We start from the raw sequence: 22,919 nt of genomic DNA on the forward strand, positions 1-22,919 counted from the left end.
ATCGGCAAATACCCTATTCTGTTTGATTGCTGGTACATACTGTGATATGTAACAGAAATCTGGAATGAATATTCTGTTACATGTAATGCAGTTGAATGCAGTTTTTAACTAATATCATACCATTCTGATAAAAAAAATATCTGCCCTTAAAACAACGAGGCCATCAGAGGGTTCATTCGACAATACATACTGAAAAGAAACAAAATCTGTGTAAAGAAATATAAAAGCACGACAGATAACCCACAAATTTTCTTGAATTTTTTGGCAAAATCTAACTTAAAATGAAAATTAATGAATTAACAAAAATTATGAGTCACAACTTTGAATAATGAGAAAATATAAAAGCACGTTTTAAGAAAAGCATGTAAAATATGGTAAAAAGCAATTTATTTACAACACATTTTGGCTGATGACAATACATCGGCACACACAGAACCGCCAAAATTCCCCTAAAAATGGTTTCCAATTTTCCAGATGAGTTAAGCATTCATTTGCGTGGAAAGTTATCTATGGATTTGGTTAAATTTCTGTCCACAGGTTGGCCTTACAGGGGTTTATTTGTGGGAAAAGTTATGCATGGACTTGGATGAAATTCTGCGCTAAGGATCAATCCGTTAAAGTTTGGTTCTTATCTGAATCCAGAAAGTTTTAAATGATTATTCACTGTTAAAAACATGACAGAAATGCAGAGTATTCTCCCCTTGTCAGGTAGTATAAGACGAGCATTTTTTCATGCTGGTCCATGCTCTAAAATTTAACCACCCCATTCTATAGAACACTCAGAATTCAAATAAATAAAAAAACATTTATTTTTTGAAACAGCCCTTTATCGTGGAGATAAAGATCACAAACTGGATAGGTCAGTTTGAGGTCCTCTCCGGCCGTATGTGGGAAGGTCTTTCAGCAACCTGCAGATGGTCGTGGGTTTCCCCCGGGCTCTGCAGGGTTTCCTCCCACCATAATGCTGGCCGCCATTGTATAAGTGAAATATTCTTGAGTGTGGCATAAAACACCAATCAAATAAACAAATAAATAAATCAGTTTGAGAGCTGGCTTCACCGCAGCGATGATTTGACAGAATCTACATCGTATGTGCTCAGGCTACACCTAAACAAGTGACATCACCAAAAATGTGGACAGCGACCCTACTCACTGCTTTTTACTATTATACCAACAATTAGGTGAAGTGGGTCTGAAAACTGCAGTTCCACCTAACAAACATGTAGTTCTGCTGTAGTGAATCTAAAAGTTAACAGGTGAAAACTACTCTGAGTATAAACGATATTATTGACGCAATGACGGATTGGTAAGAAGTTGCAAACATCTATACTACCATTGTTGGACAAATTAAAGGAATTATTGCATAACTACTCACAAAAATTCTGATACACAGCGAAAATCTTCAGTACAATTTTGAGAGAGCTGAGTTCTGTAGAAAAATTAAGTAACTGTTAAACAGTTGGCCAAACCAGTCATACTTCTATCACCACTGTGACACACACATGGGGTTGTTTAGACTTGCCATTGCTATAGTGTCCTCGTGCTGACCAATAAACGTCACCCCAATGACTTCGGGGTTACGGTTGTTTAAGATTTCTGTACGAAATTTTCCACTGGTGTCACGTAGAATGCGGCCATATTCTTGAGGGTGCTGTTTCTGTCACTGTTTGCCTATTATGAAATGTCGGACAAGATTTTCATACACTCCCCACATCGAACCTGGCACAGACACAACCAGAAAGATGACATCAAGTACAGATGTACTCGTCATGGCAATACTTCACACTGCTAGCCCTGTCATTGTAAAGCTTCAAACAATTTATCCGATAACGGCATGTTTTTAAGTTCGTACAGCTGTCGTCGCATTTCCTCCACATCGGGACGGGAGGGTGGGATAGATGACTGCGGCCTTATGGGAGGCTCTTCACCAGGTTGGATTTCTTCCAAAGTCCCAGCGTTCCTTTCTGCTGACTTCGTCTCCTGGCGTGTCATCGGCGCACTGCAAGGCCTCGTCTGGCGATGACGATGCTGGTGATGTTGTTGTTGTTCCCTGCTCAATGTAGGTTTTTCCTGAGAACTTGCTGCAGCTATCGTTTCTGGAGCCTGTGGGAGACCCCCTACAAGACTTATCTTTGACCGGTGGCGAATTTCTGTCAGAGTCTGGAACAAAGAGATGCCAAGTTAATACCAGAATTTGGACTGGACACAACACAATGCTGAATTAAAGATTGGCTGTAACTTTGGGATGTATGAATCCACCATTTTTATTAAATGTAGTAAATATTATATGGGTTTATTGGGGTATGAACGCAAAAAATGTATACATCAGATAGCTCATTACTGCTTGAACACAAAGTAAATTTAATTATACATCTTATGAAAAATAATTAAAGAACTAAATGAGTTTTAATCTTTCTTGAAGACTCACAGAAACTTCAATGAAATCATTTTGACTACCGGTACATTTATGATTCCAATAAAGAAAATCTACATAGATCTGCAGACTTTAAAAAGCTTTTCAAAGTTGTGGCATGCAGTGAGTTGTGCTACAATTTCAAGCACTATATATATATATATATATATATTTGAATATATATTTAACAAAAGCATAGAAACAAATATTTTAACTTAAACATTCATGATACGGCGACACCAATTTTATTTTATGTTTCAGAGGCAAGCCGACAAAGAATCCCAAAATGGAATAAAAATAAAATTGAAAATCTGTTTTTATTTTTGTCCAATCTCAATGTTTTTTTTTTTTTTTTTGGACTTTCCTGTTTTTCAAGGTTTTCCCATAACATAAATATGTTTTTAGCACCAAAGATTGCTGGGACAGTCTATATTACCCACAAATAAGACAATTTTCAGTTTACCCTTCCATGACCTTGACGAAATGAATCTGACCCGTAAAACAATATAATTGGTGCGGCCTAATATCAAAAACAGAGAGACAAATCAAAAACTGTACTTGCATTCTCCGTCAGTCAACATAAAACCAGCAAAATATTTAACAATGGCACAACCAAGAAATTATTAAATTACAATGTCTAAAAAACGAGATACATACATGTCACGGGATCTATTAATTAAAATTTAAAAATAAGAAGCAGCTTTATTCATAACTGCAGGTGTAATCTAGGCAAACCCTAAGCATAATGATATGTAAATTCTAAAGCAACTGGGCATGCATAAATAAAAAAATAGAATACTACTGCAAGTATTATACTAGTGAGGAAAAAACACAAAAAACAAAATGGAAAACCAGAAAATATACTATGACACTCAAAGAAGACATTTTTTCTCCACTCCATAAATTAATTATTTATATTAATCGCGAAAAGCCTAGAAATTACTATACATGTATGTCGAGGAAAAATTTAAGATATTTGGACTTATTAACAGCCAGCCTTCACAAAACTGTAAACATTTATCAGAACTGAACTATTGTCATAAATCAAACAATAAACTTGTTATCTACCTCAAAGGACTTTAAAAATTAAACTGTAATAAAGGCAATGATAAAACTGATGACCAAAGCTTTGTGAAACTCTGGTTAGAGAGTATCTGAACTAGGGTACAATATGCAGGGTTAGTCAGTAATGCACGGAAACTTGAGGTAAATACCTGAACACTCGACCTGGTAGAGAAGGGGGAAACAACGACAACATTAGTGACACGTGCATCATCGGCATCATATAGTGCCAAGTGAGAGCTCTTTAGTACAACACACGTCAGTAATCAATCACACACACACATGAACAAAGAGGTTTGAACGAAAACTTCAGGGCAAAGGAATGCAAATCTCACAACTTAGAGACGCAGGTGTAAAAGTCTGAGACAGGAAAAGGTTTGCAATCTTGAGAATGTTTTGGCACTGTCTGTAATCCAGAGAATCCGCCGTCATGACAATTTACTGGCAAAGGTCTGCCATCATGACAATTTACTGGCAAAGGTCCGCCATGATGACAATTTACTGGCAAAGGTCTGCCATCATGACAATTTACTGGCAAAGGTCTGCCATCATGACAATTTACTGGCAAAGGTTTGCCTCACCAGGCTATGTAATCCAGGTTTGTAACTGAAACTTGAAATGCACCATCAAGTCCTTACTACTGGTCTGGAATCCTATGTGTAAATCCATGTACATGTGCCAGTAGCCGTGAAATCGGTTGGTCATGTTCCCAGGTCACCTTCCACATCAATGCTCTGAATCCTTACATTCATTAATCTGGAGAGTCAAAGCTGTTTACGACAAAAACAGCTTTCACCTCACTATGCTGGAATAATGAAGGCCATAACATCACAAATAATACGGCTGTACCTGCCAGAATCAGACAGCATCCAAACTTCACCATCGAACGTGTCCGAATCACGTGACTGCATTGCTAAGACGGACATGGCCGCTCTTCACAAAATTAAGATCATCTTTTAGACAACAGTTTCTTACAGTTCCTTCTGTTCAATATTACAACACAAATTAACGTTAATTAACATTAAGTAATCTGTCAGTGCCAGTAGATTGTCATGACGGCAGACCTTTGCCAGTAAACTGTCATGACGACAGAGCTCTGCCAGTAAACTGTCATGACGGCAGACCTGTGCCAGTGAATTGTCATGACGGCAGACCTTTGCCAGTAAACTGTCATGATGGCAGACCTTTGCCAGTAAATTGTCATGTTGGCAGACCTTTGCCAGTGAATTGTCATGACAGCAGATCTTTGCCAGTAAATTGTTATGACGGCAGACCTTTGCCAGTAAATTGTCAAGACAGCAGACCTTTGCCTGTAAATTTTCATGACGGCAGACCTTTGCCAGTAAATTATCATGACGGCAGGTCTTTGCCAGTAAACTGTCATGACGGCAGACCTTTGCCAGTAAATTGTCATGACGGCAGGTCTTTGCCAGTAAATTGTCACGACGGCAGGTCTTTGCCAATAAATTGTCATGACGGCAGACCTTTGCCAGTAAATTGTCATGACGGCAGACCTTTGCCAGTAAATTGTCCTGACGGCAGACCTTTGCCAGTAAATTGTCATGACGGCAGACATTTGCCAGTAAATTAACGTTAATTAAAGTTGTCAATCACATATTTATGGTGTACATCTTCTTGGGTTTAATCCCAATGTTCATGACTATCTTTTTTCAGATGATGACAAGAGCGAACTACTCAAATTGAAATTGGCATTCAGCAAAGTTTTTGTCAGGTACATTCGTATTAATTGTGAAGTTATGATCATTGTTCTTCAAAAATAACTAGGAGATATGGAGTCACAATCACTGTAGGATTAAACGGAACATGTTCTTTCTCGCATACACTTCTGACATATTGAGGACAGCACTTCCAGTGAATGGAATAGTACAAATCTGTTTTTCTGAAAGCTAAGCTGGGAGGAATGAAACAGATCTCAGATCTAGTATGCCATATATTACACTTTGTTTAGAATAAATTTGAAAGAAACACAATATTAAAGCCACATGAAGTTACTGTAAATCTTAAATCTTTTCAACCACTAAAACACTTTTTTCAGTAGAAGTTATGCATACAATTATTATGAAAATGATGCCAAACATTAGTTGTTTGTGTCACTATGTGCAAATTAGTTCTCTATACCTCATAGTTATCTCAGAATGATTCAAAATGTTGGTTGCAGTGGAGGAAGAAAAGGTTGAAGAATCTGGGTAGATGTAATTAGAAAACAGCTTGCATTGTGCACTTAAGTATGTTAAGACAGTAGAGTCCGAGTTCGGTATCAACCAGTGAAGACTCCATTACAACTACCCACACAAAACACACCGCACGCGTACCAGGAGTTTCCAATTCTATCGGCCGTTTTACCTGCATCGTGTCTTTCGCTGTCTGAAGACCTTCTAACCTCTTCTGCTCTGTCAGAGCTTTCTCATCAAATAACTGGCCACACTTCTTCACATACAATCGTCTGATGTAACAAAATGTGAAAACATGTTTTATGACATTGAAATAATAGCAAAAATTATAACAACGTTGATTAAGAACGTTCCAGCACTTATTTTTCTTTGTGTTTCATTTTTTTGACATCTGTCTACAGAATCTGCAGGAAATTTGACTACAGCCCCAATGCATTTAAATAATGTGTTATAATAGTTCCAAGTAAACTAAAACTATTTTCAAAAGATTTTCTGATATATATAGTTCTCTCCAAATATGGTTTTATATCCTGATTTATATACAGACTGACTTCTCTTTAAAAGTGTACTTTAGAATATTTTATTCAATATATCCTTTGTCTATTTCATATAAAGTGCCACAAAGGAAATAGGAGAGTCATAAGTAAATCAGCGACATTTTGAACGCAACAGTGTAACAAATTTTCCCACGTCTTGCATAGGGTCTCATGTACAAAGCAAGATCGTTCAGTATGCCATATTACTGGAAGGTTAAAGTGTGACAAACTTTCCCACATGTTGCATACGATCTCATGTACAAAGCAAGATCGTTCAGTATGCCATATTACTGGAAGGTTAAAGTGTGACAAACTTTCCCACATGTTGCATACGATCTCATGTACAAAGCAAGATCGTTCACTATGCCATATTACTGGAAGGTTAAAGTGTGACAAACTTTCCCACATGTTGCATACGTTCTCATGCACAAAGCAAGATCGTTAAGTATGCCATATTACTGGAAGATTAAAGTGATTTTTGAAGAACTTCGAGGCCATCTAAATGTCTCTAGGATTTGATTTGATTTATTTATTTGATTTGTATTTTACGTCATACAAAACCGGTAAGAGGAAACCGGGGAGAACCCACTGAAGAATTTCCACTTATGGAAATGTCTCTAGGAACAGTGTCAACCTACTTTTTGGAATAGTGGACGGACAGTATAATCGCTAAAATTTTCTTCTCAGGGCTGTGAGTGAACCATCAGTTTGTGTGCCTAAGAGAAGCATCTTGACAGCATTGCAACATTACGATTCGCAAGAATACATTTACTCTCTCACCTGTAAAATTGAACAGGGTGTTTTGCATAGGGTGCCTTAAGAAACCGACTTCCTCTGTCGTCATTGTTTGACAGTAGTGACTGACAGAGGGAGAATTGACCAAAGCAATCCTGACAACAGTACATACAGGTTTTCTCTGTCATCATTTATCTACATACCTTAGCTCAGTGTTTCTGCTCATTAGGTCATGCATCATCTGTTTATACTTATCATCCACTTGAGCCACCTTTTCATCAAACTGCTCCTCAAATGTCAGCAGACGCACTTTCTGTTCATGAGCGTAAAAACAAATAACAAAATTATTCTCCATAATTGTTACTTCTATCTCATTCTTTCTGACAGTAGTCAGTTTTTGGGCAGATATTTTCCAGACCAAACCAGTTTACCGTGGGCAACTATCTAAGGTACTTTTCCTCGTGTAAGTCTGACAATTTGAGCTCAATGTCTTTTTCCACTCTGGTGGAAGGGATTTAATATCCCAGGAACTTCATGTAACACCACCTGGATGCATGGTCAGATGAGAGCTATCAACATATTTTTTAATCCTTACACTAATATGAAGCAGGACCTGTTACTAATACCCTACTTCCTCATCCTTCTCGCCTATGAAAGGGCAACTTTCACATTTTCAAATTTCATTTTGGAGACAAAACTATACTGGTTGGATTGGCCAATTTCAGGGCCTCACAAAAAGTACAATTTTATCAGTCAAGACAGAAAAATGCCTTCAGAACATGCTTGAGCGAACATCTTGCAAACATGCAAAAAGGTTGAAGAATTACAGCACATCAAAACTTGACTGCTACTGTTACAATGATTGCTAATGTTACAATGACTGATAATTGATTGCTACTGTTACAATGATTGCTAATTGACTGCTACTGTTACAATGATTACTACTTGATTGCTGATATTACAATGCATCAGTTTCTATGGTAAAATTGTCCTGTCTATATTGTGACCTCATTATGATGAACTTGGAAAAGGAACCAATGTTCTGTTAGAATAGCACATGTAATTTTAAATGTTTTGGGTTCAAATGTACTTATGACTTTTTCTAATTGCACACAAAAGAGCACATTCCTTGCTAGCCAGTACATTTTCTACGCTTTAGCTAAACTTTTTTTTGAAGATTATATTAAAGCTGCCAGTAAAAATAAAAACTGCTTCATTTCGTCATGACTCAGGCTATATCCCAGATGCACTTGTGTTTAAACTACAAGCATTTTTATTCATCAAAATTTCAAATTTACTTCACAAATAGGCATATAGTGTCATCCAACGAAACAGTGATATTGGTACGCTACAAAGAGGTCATTTTCAGAGTATGATTTATCTGACACAATTATCCGCGTATGCAGTTAGTGCACAAACAGTTTTTACCTCCATTGTGTGATGCGTTCCAAAGCATTACAGGTCAGGAGATATCAAGTTTGGATGATTTGACATTTCACTCCCAGACCAGTGATTCCTGTATTTAAACATCTTCTGCCAAGGGTTGTTCATTCCCATATGTAACACCAGATCTTTGCTTTGGTCATGCAGTATTTTTTTACTTAATATGGAAAACGATTTCACTGTAAAACCTGCCATCAAATTTAAACTCTTCTGCATATTATAAAATGTGCTGTGGCATAACTTTTTCATTTATTTAATTGATTGGTATTTTAGACTGTACTCAAGAATATTTCATTAATGAAACGACAATCAGTATTAAGGTGGGAAAGAGCCTGGGGGAAACTCACGGCCATATGTAGGTTGCTGGTAGACTTGCATATGTATGACTGGAGAGGAAGCCAGCATGAGTTAGATTCGCAGCGATCGCATTGGTGAGGGGCTGCTGAGTCATTGTGCTGCACTAGCATGCTAACCTCTAAGCCATGAAGGCTCTGTAGCGTGACTGTCAGGAATATACGACTATATATGTATATATTTATATTTGTATGTTGCAGATTTACCGTGTCCATGAGTTCTGTGGAGGTTTGCTTCAGCTTCATGGCTGTCTCTCTGTACAGGGTTTGCAAAGACTCATGCTCTATCTTCAGCTCCTGAAACAGAAAGTGAAAGTCACAAGCACATTCTTATGATCAGTCTGTAACAAAACCTAGCAGACTGTTCAGACATACCCACATGCGCCCCTCTTTTTTTTTGTTGTTTACGCAAAGGGCTAACAAAAGTAATTATTCAGAAAAGGTTGGAAATGGACCTAAACAGCCACAGGTATATTTTGGCTTCTGTTACATCAGCAGGAACCACTGTATTTTGGGGTTAGAGAAGTAACTTGCACCTGATTGGTTAAAATTGATAACACTGTCGCACTTTTGATTTTTCAACATGTTCTTACTTTGATCTGCTGTATCTTCATTACGTGACATAGGAAACTTAGAAAAGTACGCTTTTTACACGTCAAGGAGGATACATGTACGATATCCTATCAGCATATTCTGGCTGATTCTACAACGGATTATTACATCTACACGGACAGGTGTACGTTTCACATCCCTTAAGGTCTTAAGAATGGGACGCCAGCAGAAGTCCGAAGTTCGACGTATTACCTCACTTCAGTGACACTGAACATTCCACTGCAACGTCAACAGCACAATGTCACAGTGGGTAGACAAAATATGTCGCAGGTGAAACTGTCGCACTCAACATGTTTCGCATCGTGCAACAAAAGCCTTGTGATGTGCAAGTCCTATGTAACACTAGTGCCACTTTTTGTGAAAGGGAAATCTGCTGGTATCCCATTATTATTCAAAAAAAATGATACAAGGAATATTCCAGCAAACAACATAAAATTTTAGAACAAATATACAGTATTGGAGGACTTAATCTATCTCTGTCATTACTTTCTCCGTAAATTTATTTATTTATTTATTTGATTGGTGTTTTATGCCATACTCAAGAATATTTTACTTTTACGACGGCGGCCAGCATTATGGTGGGTGGAAATCGGGCAGAGCCTGGGGGAAACCCACGACCATCTGCAGGTTGCTGGCAGACCTTCCCAGGTATGGCTGGAGAGGAAGCCAGCATGGGCTGGACTTGAACTCACAGCGACCGCATTGGTGAGAGACTCCTAGGTCATTACGCTGCGCTAGCGCGCTAACCAACTGAGCCACGGAGGCCCCTTTTTCCGTAAAGGTGTATTACAGAGATGTAATATGGTAAATGACACATTTCACTAATGTCTATTACAGCTGAACATTTTGCCTGACCCTGACAGATTTAGGTTTCACAACCAAAACATTTTATGTCATTTACCATATACAAATTAATGTTAAGTACATGTACGAATAAATAAAAATAAAAAGTTGCTCCAATTTGTGTGTTGTTTACCTCCAGCTCTGTCTGTACGTTTTTCAGTCTCTCCAGGTCTGCTGCAGCATTAGAAAACCTCTTCTGTAATGCCTGTGGTACAAGATAAAATATTATAACCCGGATTTATTTTGACTCTGCAAAACATCCATGTAAGTGGGTGTTTTATCTATATTACAATGAATGTAGAAACGATGATTGAGGGGAAACCACGTACATGTAAAGCTTTTATATAAAATGTGCTACATGTATGTCAGGAAAACCAAAAATGCTACTGTGTGCATCATACACGGTCTGGATTAAATCACAACCACACAGTCTAACTAAACCACACAGAGCATATGGCACAAACCACACATGGCCTGGACCAAACCACATAAAGCCTAGGGCAAACCACACATAGCATGAGCCAAACAACATACAGCTTTCCACACACCACATATGGCCAAGACAAAATCACATACAGCCCAGCACAAACCAGACTTGACCTTGGCTACACCACACAGAGCCTAACACAAAGCAGACGTGGCCTGGGCTACACCACAAATCATCCTGTTGTCTTCAAGATAACTAACTACATGTATACAACCTGCAGACAAAGTAAAGCTCCAAGCATCTGGACTTACGTTCAGCTCCTTTTTGTATTCCTTCCGTACGCTTTCCACATGTTTTTGGTGATCTTTCTGCATTGTAATTCTTTCGTTATTTCTTTCGGTAATTAACTTGGTTTCTGAAAACGCAATCAAGGAATGGTACATTGTTCATTAACCTCATTCTACTATACATGTATCTTACTATAACGGGAAGTGGATCATTTACATTATGGAAATACAGAGGCTAAGGGTTTCACAGAGAAACACAGTAACAAAGGGTTTCACAGAGAAACACAGTAACTAAGGGCTTCATGGCAAAATACAGTCACTAAGTGTTTTGTGGAGAAATACAGTAACTAAGTATTTTGTGGAGAAATGCAGTAACTAAGGGTTTCATGGGGAAATACAGTAACTAAGGGTTTCATGGAGAAATAGAGAAACTAAGGGTTTCATGGGGAAACAGAGTAACTAAGAATTTCATTTGGAAATACAGTCACTAAGGGTTTCATGGAGAAATACAGTAACTAAGGATTTCATGCAGAAATAGAGTAACTAAGGGTTTCATGAGGAAATACAGTAAGTAAGGGTTTCATGGAAAAATACAGTAACTAAGAATTTCATGGCGAAATACAGTAACTAAGGGTTTCATGGAGAAATAGAGTAACTAAAGGTTTCATGGGGAAATACAGTAAGTAAGAGTTTCATGGGAAAATAGAGTAACTAAGGGTTTCATGGAAAAATACATTAACTAAGGCTTTCATGGAGAAATACAGTAACTAGGGGTTTCAAGGGGAAATACAGTCACTAAGGGTTTCATGGGGAAATACAGTAACTAAGGGTTTCAAAGAGAAATACAGTAACTAAGGATTTCATGGAGAAATACAGTAACTAAGGGTTTCATGGAGAAATACAGTAACTAGGCGTTTCAAGGGGAAATACAGTAACTAAGGGTTTCCTGAAGAAATAGAGTAACTAAGGGTTTCATGGAGAAATACATTAACTAAGGGTTTCATGGAGAAATACAGTAACTAGGGGTTTCAAGGGGAAATACAGTAACTAAGGGTTTCATGGAGAAATAGAGTAACTAAGGGTTTCATGTAGAAATACATTTACTAAGGGTTTCATGGAGACATACAGTAACTATGGGTTTCAAGGGGAAATACAGTAACTAAGGGTTTCATGGAGGAATACAGTAACTAAGGGTTTCCAATAAAATCAGGTTTACAGGCAGTGGTGTACAGTAATGAAGCGTTCTACGGAGCAATACAGAAGGTTTCATGCAGGAACAGAATAACCAAGGGCTCCATACAGAAAGGATTTCATGCAGAAATAGACTACCTAAATTATTTATTTTATTTATTTATTTATTTGATCGGTGTTTTACACCATACTCAAGAATATTTCACCTATATGACGGCAACCAGCATTATGGTGGGAGGAAACTGGGCAGAGCCCAGGGAAAGCCACAACCATCCGCAGGTTACTAGCAGATCTTTCCACGTCCAGCCAGAGAGGAAACCTGGATTTGAAGTCACAGTGATCGCACTACCTAAAGTATTATGCCGGGGTAAAATTAGATGATGAAGTACATACTGAGGTCATGTAGAGCTTCTTGTTTGATTTCCTCATGTTCTAATCTGAATTCCTCCTCCTTCCTCTTCCATCTCTGGTCCATTTCCTGGTTCAGTGTGCCTTTATACGAGTCAAAGGCACCTTGTAAAAATTCTGTCTCATTCTTCATTCGATCTATTTGGGAAGAAAAAGGCAGCGAAAACTGTGAAGCATGCCAGACTTTATATAATACTGACTGCTTTGAAACTGAAATGTATTGTTCTTGGGGTTTTGGTGGCAATTCAAGGTCAATGCTACTTTCACACAGTCTTGCATAAAGTTTATTGGGGACAACTGGACATCCTTCAATGCTTCATATGTTTACATCTGAAAGTTTACCTTTAACTCACCAAAGGTTGGAGGTTTACTCTAGGCATTCTGATTTCATGACACCAATAAAAACTGATCGCCAAGTAAAGTATTTCTAGAGTATAGAAATTAACGTTTGAATACATAAATAAACTGAAACTGCAGAGTTATAAAAGTCTCATGTACCAAACAAGACTGAAGTCTAAGACCTGCAAAAAGGATGCCCTGTGGGGATGAGAAAGAGTTGACAGGCACTCTAGATCGCCAGACACTCCCTACAAGTATTTTACACCACTGAACACAAGCTTCATGTGTCTCACCAAATAAAAGCCAAACACCTTAATCACTCAGCCAGGACTGCTGTTAATGGTGTACTCAAGGATTTTCCAGTTATATGACTGAGCTCAGCTTTTTGGAACCTGACAAACATCCTAATATTAATAAAGTCAAAACCGGTATTAAAGATCTATTTTATTTATTTGATTGGTGTTTTATGGTGTACTCAAGAATATTTCACTTCTACAACGGTGGCCATCATTATGGTGGGAGGAAACCGGGCAGAGCCCACGGGAAACTCACCACCACCCGCAGGTTACTGGCAGATCTTCCCATGTACGTCCAGAGAGGAAGCCAGCATGAGTGACTTCAACTCAAAGTGGCCACACTAGTGGGAGGCTCCTGGTTCATTGTGCCGTGCTGGCATGCTAACCTCCCTGGCCACAGAGGCCAGCTGAATATTAAAGAGCTGGATTCGAGCCTACACCCTGACTGGTGCAAAGAGTCACAGAGTTGTAGGAGGAGAACCTGTATACCTCCCATTTGATAGGCATCAAACATCTCCATATATTTACAGCAGAAAATCAAAACAACTACTGTTTATATTACATTCAATACATCCATAATTAACGGGAAGCCCATTACTTCTTTTTTATTTGAATATAGGAAATTATATCCCTATGACAACCAGTTAAAAACTGAAATTCCAAACATGTAACTCACTGATTTGACCCTCAGCAGCCATTTTGTACTTCCCAAACTCCTTCACGTGCTGAGCATGCTGCTCTTGCAACTCTTTCTCATGTTCCTCTTCAAGCTTCCTGTATACAAACAGAAGAAAAAATGACACTATTTACCACTTGGTTCTTACTACTTGCGTACATACTACTACAACTAACCAGTATAACACCACACCGTGTTTTTTAGCATTTTATTTACTGCTTTCCATGAAGGGTACTAAAAGTGACAAGTATTTGCATCAGTCATATTTAGACATAACAACACTATGAATACAGACGAGCTATGTGATGTAATTTGCCAGGAACCATGACTTACCTAATACCTTTTCTTTCTGTGGCTAACAACATGCTCAAATTCCCAAACTTTCCAGTCCAGTTATCTGATTCACCATCGTACCATCTATAGTAACTCAACTACACGCAGGCTGCTCCAATAACTTTCACAAATCTGCAGTCTGATTGTATAGGCTTACGGTATATGTTCATTTGGGGGCCTTGTCATACCAAGACAAATTCTCTACAGGAGCATAAAACTAACTATGGTTCCCTTATCTACAGGTTTAATCTCTAGGCAACAACACATAAAATATGACACGGATAATCCACAGGTTTAATCTCCAGGCAACAACACATAAAATATGACACAGATAATCCACAGGTTTAATCTCCAGGCAACAACACATAAAATATGACACAGATAATCCACAGGTTTAATCTCCAGGCAACAACACATAAAATATGACACGGATAATTCACAGGTTTAATCTCCAGACAACATCACATAAAATATGACACGGATAATTCAGGAATCCATCATGCTAATCCCAAACATCTAGTTTCTTACTCCATTTCTTCCTGGTGTTTTTTCTCCAGTTCTTCAGCTTTATCCTTCAGGGCTTGGTTTGCCTACAAACCACATAAAAATATCAGAGTATTGCAATTTATTATAAAAAGACCTTTATATAAACTTATCCAAAGGGAAACTAGAAGGGACCCTGTTTAAAGCAAAAACTTGTCTCCAGCTCCTTCCTAAATACCGCTTCAACCCTACCAACTTCAACCCTAGCAATGTGGCCCGAAGCTGGACAAATTTTTGTTACTACATGCATTCTGCAGGACTAAAGGGAGATAATCAGGCGGAGATAACTCAGTCAAATCCTTTTTTAATCCTAAAAAAAAAAGAGAAAGGTTTAAAAGCCAAGCAAGCAGTGCCTTTTCATTCTGTGGGTTTAATATTACAAATGATAAATTTATTTAATAAAATATATACTAAAATATTACAGTAAACACAAATTATTCAGTTTCCATTTGTTATATTTGCAGTGAGATTCTGTTCATACTATATTTCTTCAAATTTATCAGCACATGGAACTTTTTCTATTGTAATAAGGTTAAAATTCATTTGGTTTGTTGCTCAAGTTTCATACTTGCAAGATATAGGTATCTAAATGTAAAGTGTATACATTATCTTAGTGATCATAATTATTTGTTTATTTATTCAATCAGTGTTTTATGCTGCACTCAAGAGTATTTCACTTATATGATGGTGGCCAGCATTATGGAGGAAGGAAACCGGATAGAGGTCAAGGGAAACCCACGACCATCCAAATGATTATAATATACATACAGTGTCTAACATATGTAGGTAATATGAATGTGATATATGTAAATGTATGTAACCATGGTTACTGCAACACGTACCTTAAATCTGGTTTGTCTGTGATTCATTCTCTCTTCCTCCAGGTACAGGGAAAGGTCATTGATTTGCTGTTGCAGTTCACCAATCAAAGCATCCCTTATAAAAGAAACCAACCAGAATGTTCATTACAAAAGAAACCAATCAAAGCACATTTACCCCATATACACATTTTTAACTACACTATCACCTTTAAAAGCAACCATTCAAATATGACACTGTTATCTGTAAAAGGGTAAACTACATATAAATAAGCATTTTTTTTCATTGTAGTCTTCATGTGTTGTGAAGATTTTGACTGACTGTATTAACTGTGGGACTGTACACGTATGCTTGTCTGTTCAAAATACCGGCTGAGAAAAAGAATACAGGCACAAAAATATCTTTCGTACTACATTTTTATTTCACGTCATTCTGGAGTTTAACCAGTGATACTCAAGCTTTTTAGATGTAACTCTGCCAACAGGACACCATTCTTTTTGTTCACTGATTTCATGTATTACTTTAAAATTAATCTGTGAGCTGCTCATTATTCTTATGCTAAAATTTCAACTCTAAGTTTGTTTGGAGGGTAGGATGTCATACTGGTGAAGCAGAAGTTTCAGCACCAATGTAATACTTTATGACATTTACTTGCTCCTCAAAATGAGACTTATTATGCAAAATGTGAGGTCATTTACAGTAAATCAATGGTAAATTCTAACCATAATTCTAACCTGAGTTTTCTAACAGCTGAGAAATTACAGTGTGTGAAAACTTACTTTTCTGGATCATAAAACCTGGGCCTGTAATGACACAAGATAAAAACAAAATGAAAACAAAAAACAAAAAAAAAAATTCCCTGTAGAGACATTAAGAAACATACAAGTATGTTCCTATTCTTCAACCATTTTGGAAAAAAGTACTGGGAAAGAAAACAGTAGAAAGAAGTTAGCATCACTCGACAAGACAGTCAAAACTGTTGTTATAAATGTATTCCACTGGTCTAAAAGGGGGCCTTCAGGCCTCAGTTGGTGGCCACATACTAGCTTAGGTTAATGACCCAGGAGCCTCTCACCAATGCAATTGCTTAGAGTTCAAGCCCAGCTCATGCTGGCTTCCTCTCCAGCCGTTCGCAGGAAGGTCTTCCAGCAACCTGTGGATGGCCGTGGGTTTCCCCCGGGCTCTACCCGGTTTCCTCCCACCATGATGCTGGCTGCCATCATATGTGTGAAATATTCTTGAGTACAGCGTAAAACACCAATTAAATAAATCAAATATAAACAAATAAACAAATTCTTGAATAAAATGAAATGCTTTTAAACAAAAAAAATACAAATGTAGGCTTTATAGACTATACTTACATGTTTTCCCTTTCTTTTCTTTATTATCTTTATGTTGTCATGTTGTGTTTGACAAAATTCTAGTAAAGTGTGTTGTGTAATACAGAGTTTAGAGAGGAAATGGAAAGCTTGTGACATCATCTGCACTCATCACTATCAGGAGATCCATAAAGCACACCTCAGCATTTACACATCTGAACGGAAAGAGAAAACCACCTATCTTTGGCAAGTAACTGACAAACTCTCCCACATGTGATGTGAAGATATGCACACACCATACTGGTGGAAGACAAGAAGGCTGGCAGGGACTTAACTAATACATTATGTCTAAGAGATTGAAAGAAAACACTAACATGAAGTATACATCTGACAAAAACCTGTTAAAAACTGTCTACAACCATAGTTTAGTTGATTTTTTTATGGTTTATTCAACCCAGAAAAAAGTACTTGGAACTTTGAATTTTAGGGGTGCCTGATTTGACCATGGTAGATCCAGTGACATCACAAAAGGTTTTTTGCCACTTAATATGCATACACTGATGGATTTCATCGTTTCAAATGCATATACACATAGATCTATCAATGTGCTCGCAGAATGGACCTTCAGACAGACTATTTCAAGTATGTGACGTCGGCTGATACCGTTTGGGTCACTAAAGACAACCGTAGATAATGATGTTTTAAAACCATTTTACTTAGTTGAAAAAATTCTAAAAAAATAAATCCAACTATTTTCATGGATAGTGTTTACAGGTCTTCTACCTGAGGTACACTTCATTTTGGTGTTTTCTGTGTCTTGAAAAGTGCTGTAATCATTCAAACAAGAAAACAAAATATATAAATATATCACAAGAATTTCAGCTGTATGAACATACTCTAGAAAACACTTAAAACTACACAGCCTGTAAAGACAAAAAGAATAAAAGTGTAGGACAAATTACCTTTGTTTTTCCCCTTCTGTGTGGCCGTCAAAGAACTCCTCTGTCTTTATGGTCATGTTATACTTGGCTTTGTTCCTGGACAGTACATACGTTGGGGTGACAACACAGGGGGTCATTGGGCCCTGAAGCAGAAAAGCCAACAGACCTGGCTGTCATAATTGTCTTGTTTGTAAATACACAGTAGTTTAGAACTATTTCTATTACTAGTATATCATATCTTGACGCAATGATCATCAGTTCAAAACATTTTCACAGATAACAGATAGTTTTTTTTTTTTTATAGTTATCACTTTATTTCACAGAATGATTTTAGTGTCTAAAGTCATACACCAGGTCATGTAACTTATAACTTATATTTGTATCTGTAATGCATTACTGTATTTCCCTTAGCATTTATTAAGTACAGGCCATGAAATCTGAAGCAAACGAAACAATCATTCGCGCGTCGGTTACACGAAATGTAATTGTGCAGACATATAAATCGGTTACACTGATCTGTTCCCCGGAATGTTCCCACAAATGCAGCCCTTGAACTGCGTAACGCTCAAAGGTATATTAGAGTTACCCAAACAAGGCTGCTGGTCATCCTCAGCGACAGCTACCACAAAATCATGTCAGCTTTTAGAGCTACCTCTTCCCAGGTTGTTTTAATACTTGTTCGTTGACAAAAAAAACAAGCGGTAATAGAACTGTGACCGAAAACGTCATTTGGTGGCGTGATACTACAAAGTGTTCTATTGAACTTGAATCCACTGCCATTATGCACGAAAATATGCAGGCACCAGTTTTCTGCTCTGACAAAATTTCGTTGAGGTCCACGCTCCATCAATCAGGTCAATACATTTGCGCTGTCTCATCTGTGCCGCCATGTCCAGCCTACAAACCCTCTAATAACTTCACTGAGGTGTATAAATAACTCCTGAGAAGGCTACCAAGTTAAAACAAAATTTGAAAACTTTTGGTTAAGAAATTACCAATCAGGTGCATTTGTCAGTTATGTATTTGTGCCTCTTGTGAGCTAGCGGTTGAGAAAGGTGACAATCAATTTGAACAGTTCAATCAGTTCAAACTTTCACTAGTCAACAACTTTCCTTGAACTGGTCATCGCTGACATTCCCTCGTGTCAACGGTTGTATTATTTCACCCTGTGGACGAAACCATTACATCAGACAGGGATGGTGAGGGCTTCATAAGCCAGTTGGATATTACACACACTACAAATAGCTACCTGTAAAAGTAATTATTAATCATCTAAAGAAAATAAAAGCACTCAGGAATATAACACATATGTTGGTCTTGAAAGCCATGTGATGCTCAGTGTGCATGACAAACATATTTTACAGTGGCTCCCTAATATATGCTGACAGTGGCTCCCTGATCTCCCTGGTTCATGCTGTGCCCCCCCCCCCCCACCCCCCATGTAGCCATTGTGCTATCTGAGGATTCCCCTGGACATGTAGGAAGGCAGACTGTACTGCAATACAACCAGCTTTATACGCAAATTAAAAATCTTTGCTGAAATTACTGTAAATAAAAAGAAAAAATCTGCTAGAAAGTACTGTAAATGACATGTTCATGTAACCAGTTTGTACAAATGATTGGTCTGCTTTCTCGTCGTGGTGAAACAGAATGATCGTTAACCGTTATTCAAGGTTAAAACCCGTCACTGATTTTTGGCTACGTCAACCACCTAAATTTCATGGCCTGTATTAAAGTGAAAATTTTTTTTTTTTTTTGCAATTTGTTGTTTCTGATCATTTCATCAACCTTGTAGGATAAGGCTGATTAAGTCTAATTAATTTCTCATCAGAAACACTTAAGTATTGGCATACAAACCATCATTTTAAGGCCTCAATATGCTTCTGAAACTGACTTATTACATGCCAACCTTTAGGTGAAATACAGCGCCACTATCTATTTCAGGGGTTAGAATACTAAAATACCCTACTTAATTAATTGTTACATATGACGTAAGGCAGTCTCCAAAGTGTATAGCAGATAGAAAAAGGAAAGCTCAAGAGAGTCAATTTACAAAAAATGGGAAATACTTTTCCTTTTACTTCAAAATGCACATGTACTTAACTGTGGTACTTTTCACACAAGACGTACATGTGGCTACACTACCAGCAGTTCTGTGTACATGTACCTAACTGTGGTACTTTTCACACAAGATGTACATGTGGCTACACTACAAGCAGTTCTGTGTACATGTACCTAACTGTGGTACTTTTCACACAAGATGTACATGTGGCCACACTACCAGCAGTTCTGTGTACATGTACCCAACTGTGGTACTTTTCACACAAGATGTACATGTGGCTACACTACAAGCAGTTCTGTGTACATGTACCTAACTGTGGTACTTTTCACACAAGATGTACATGTGGCTACACTACAAGCAGTTCTGTGTACATGTACCCAACTGTGGTACTTTTCACACAAGATGTACATGTGGCTACACTACAAGCACTTCTGTGTACATGTACCCAACTGTGGTACTTTTCACACAAGATGAACATGTGGCTAAGCTACAAGCAGTTCTATGTACATGTACCTAACTGTGGTACTTTTCACACAAGATGTACATGTGGCTACACTACAAGCAGTTCTGTGTACATGTACCTAAATGCAGTACTTTTCACACAAGATGTACATGTGGCCACACTACAAGCAGTTCTGTGTACATGTACCTAACTGTGGTACTTTTCACACAAGATGTACATGTGGCTAAGCTACAAGCAGTTCTGTGTACATGTACCTAAATGCAGTACTTTTCACACAAGATGTACATGTGGCTACACTACAAGCAGTAATTTTATATACATGTACTTAACTGTGGTACTTTAAACACACCTTTGTCTGTGAAAAAAAAAATTAATTGTTGTTGGTTAAATAAGATTAAACTATGAATCAAATGATAAATTTCATGCTGGTTTCCTCTCCTGCCTTAAGTGGGAAGGTCTGCCAGCAACCTGCGGATGGTCGTGGGTTTGCTCTGGGCTCTGCCCGGTTTCCTCCTACCATAATGCTGGCCGCCGTCGTATAAGTGACTTATTCTTGAGTACAGCGGAAAACACCAATCAAATGAAAAAATAAATGATAAATTTCAGGTACTTTCCCCCCTGGAGTTCACAGATCCACCCCCCCCCCCCCCCCCCCAATGACCTGCCAAATGTTTAAATAGTCTGCTGTTAATTGGTGACTGTTTGTGCCAATTTGGAAAAAAATGTTGATGTATTTAATGGGTTTGAGCGATCCAACCCTTCTGAGAGACAAGGACGACTGGAGAAATTATTTATTCCAGGCCATGGACATCCAGGCATTTCCGTTTTACTTAAACCAACGCATGTTATTCGAACAGAAACATCATTGAAAACACTGGCCACACATTGTGGAAGTTAATGCAAAACTTACAGCGATGCCAGTCCAAAACTAGACTTTGCTGACACTGACAATTTACATCTGCTCTGCAGTTCTGTTGTTTTACAATCAGCTGTAGGTATCAGAATATCATCCAATGGCTGATCATTGCCCTAAACCTCTCCATGTAACCTTTCCTCTCTTCATCTGCTTTGCTGCTGCCTGATGTAAGGAAAGTGCCCTGCTGTGCACGGCCTCACATACATATCCTCTATCATAGGGCAGCTACCCAATCAAGTGTTTACATGTATATACCTCCGTGTATCTAAGTTCTGCTAAAAAGAAATCAGATCCAATGTCATTCCAACAGTTTCATCACCCTGCGCAATAAACAGAATTTCTCCAGGCAAATTACTTCTGGACATTGTATGATGAAAAAATCAGTATAATAGAAATCTTGAAAATAATAGCAAAGATACAACAACAACAACCTGTCCTCTTCCATATCAATGAATGTGATACTGTATGTGGCTTGCTGTCAAACTGAGATATCAAGAGGGACAACTCACATCAAGGTTTTTCTGCCAGGGGGGCGGTTTATTACGTTTCAGAGGGAGGTGGTTTTCCATTCGTTGTTTGCGGGTGGGCTCATGCTCAACCTGATACAATCGATCACACCTGCAAATTGACAGAATGGACAGGTCCATTGTTAAACAGTATGTCAATTGATAATTCATAGATGCACCAAAACCAGCTTTGGAAACCTGTCATCTGATCAGGTTCTATGCTGCATATGACCATATACTGTTTTAAAGGCAATTAAAGGAAACAATAAAATGAAGTAGGCCTATATATACATATTTGGCAAAAGACCAGTAAACACTGCCCAAGAAAATAGTTCGATTTATTTTTCAACTAAGTAAAATTCATGATTTAAAACATCAGTTTCTACAGTGACCTGCAATGACCAGGAAGGTACCAGTGACCTAATACCTATATTTTTTGCTTGAAACAGTTTGTTTTGAGGTCCATTCAGGGAACATCTCTATATGATCTACATGTATGCATTTTTACTGCTGAATTCTGTGTGTGTTAAGTGGCAAAAACCTGACGTGACATCACTGGTCCGAAGAGGGTCAGAAAAGGCCATCACAGATTCAAAAGTTTCAAATATATTTTACTAGGCTGAAAAAGTTGCAAAAAAAAATGACAAACTATTTTAAATTTGTGGACAGTGTTTTATGGTCTTTTATCTTACATGTTTATACTTCACTATAGTGCTTTCTGTACTTTTAATAAAACAACAGATGTATATTGCGGCTTCTTTTTATTTTCACAAAGCAAAAAGGCATAGACAAAGGTAGTCCTGCACTGGTGATATTTCACCAGACTCTATAACACAAACCCAAGCTAATGTTTGGTACATGTACATACTGAATTCCATGGATATCCTGTTCCTAAAACTGTTAAAACTGACAGTGACAAACACTGCAAAAAAAAGTCAAATCCATGTCCATCATGTTTCATACCCATACCTCTGGCATGGAGAGTACGTGCTGGCGGGTTGAAAATTTCTTCCAACAGGAAATGTCTTTAAGAATGTGGTAAAATGTTTCGGTGCATGGCTGGATTACAGCTAATTTTGGTTTACCTATACAGCCACTGACATTTCTACCAGTTCTATGAGTTGGGGAATCGGCCCATACATGTGTAACCCAACATTAGGACAGACTTGAGTTAGCTGGTCCTGGGGTCTGTGTACATTAAACA

At 37.9% G+C, this 22,919-nt stretch overlaps 1 protein-coding gene across 1 annotated transcript in view; it reads right to left on the minus strand.

Annotated features, from left to right (window-relative positions):
• Positions 1-563: 563 nt before the first annotated feature.
• LOC135464860 (repetitive organellar protein-like) overlaps positions 564-22,919 on the minus strand; it is a 35,382-nt gene continuing 13,026 nt past the window's right edge. The window contains exons 4-16 of the mRNA XM_064742429.1: positions 21,719-21,827; positions 17,790-17,911; positions 16,288-16,311; positions 15,532-15,625; positions 14,675-14,736; positions 13,814-13,911; positions 12,488-12,640; positions 10,928-11,031; positions 10,323-10,394; positions 8,942-9,031; positions 7,142-7,251; positions 5,840-5,939; positions 564-2,160 (exon numbers count right to left, since the gene is read on the minus strand). Coding sequence (XP_064598499.1) covers positions 1,798-2,160; positions 5,840-5,939; positions 7,142-7,251; positions 8,942-9,031; positions 10,323-10,394; positions 10,928-11,031; positions 12,488-12,640; positions 13,814-13,911; positions 14,675-14,736; positions 15,532-15,625; positions 16,288-16,311; positions 17,790-17,911; positions 21,719-21,827 — 1,501 coding nt within the window. The 3' untranslated portion in view covers positions 564-1,797. The remainder of the gene's footprint in view (positions 2,161-5,839; positions 5,940-7,141; positions 7,252-8,941; positions 9,032-10,322; positions 10,395-10,927; positions 11,032-12,487; positions 12,641-13,813; positions 13,912-14,674; positions 14,737-15,531; positions 15,626-16,287; positions 16,312-17,789; positions 17,912-21,718; positions 21,828-22,919) is intronic.

This window comes from Liolophura sinensis, chromosome 4 (genome assembly GCF_032854445.1).
Source record: "Liolophura sinensis isolate JHLJ2023 chromosome 4, CUHK_Ljap_v2, whole genome shotgun sequence".
NCBI classification, from domain to species: domain Eukaryota; kingdom Metazoa; phylum Mollusca; class Polyplacophora; order Chitonida; family Chitonidae; genus Liolophura; species Liolophura sinensis.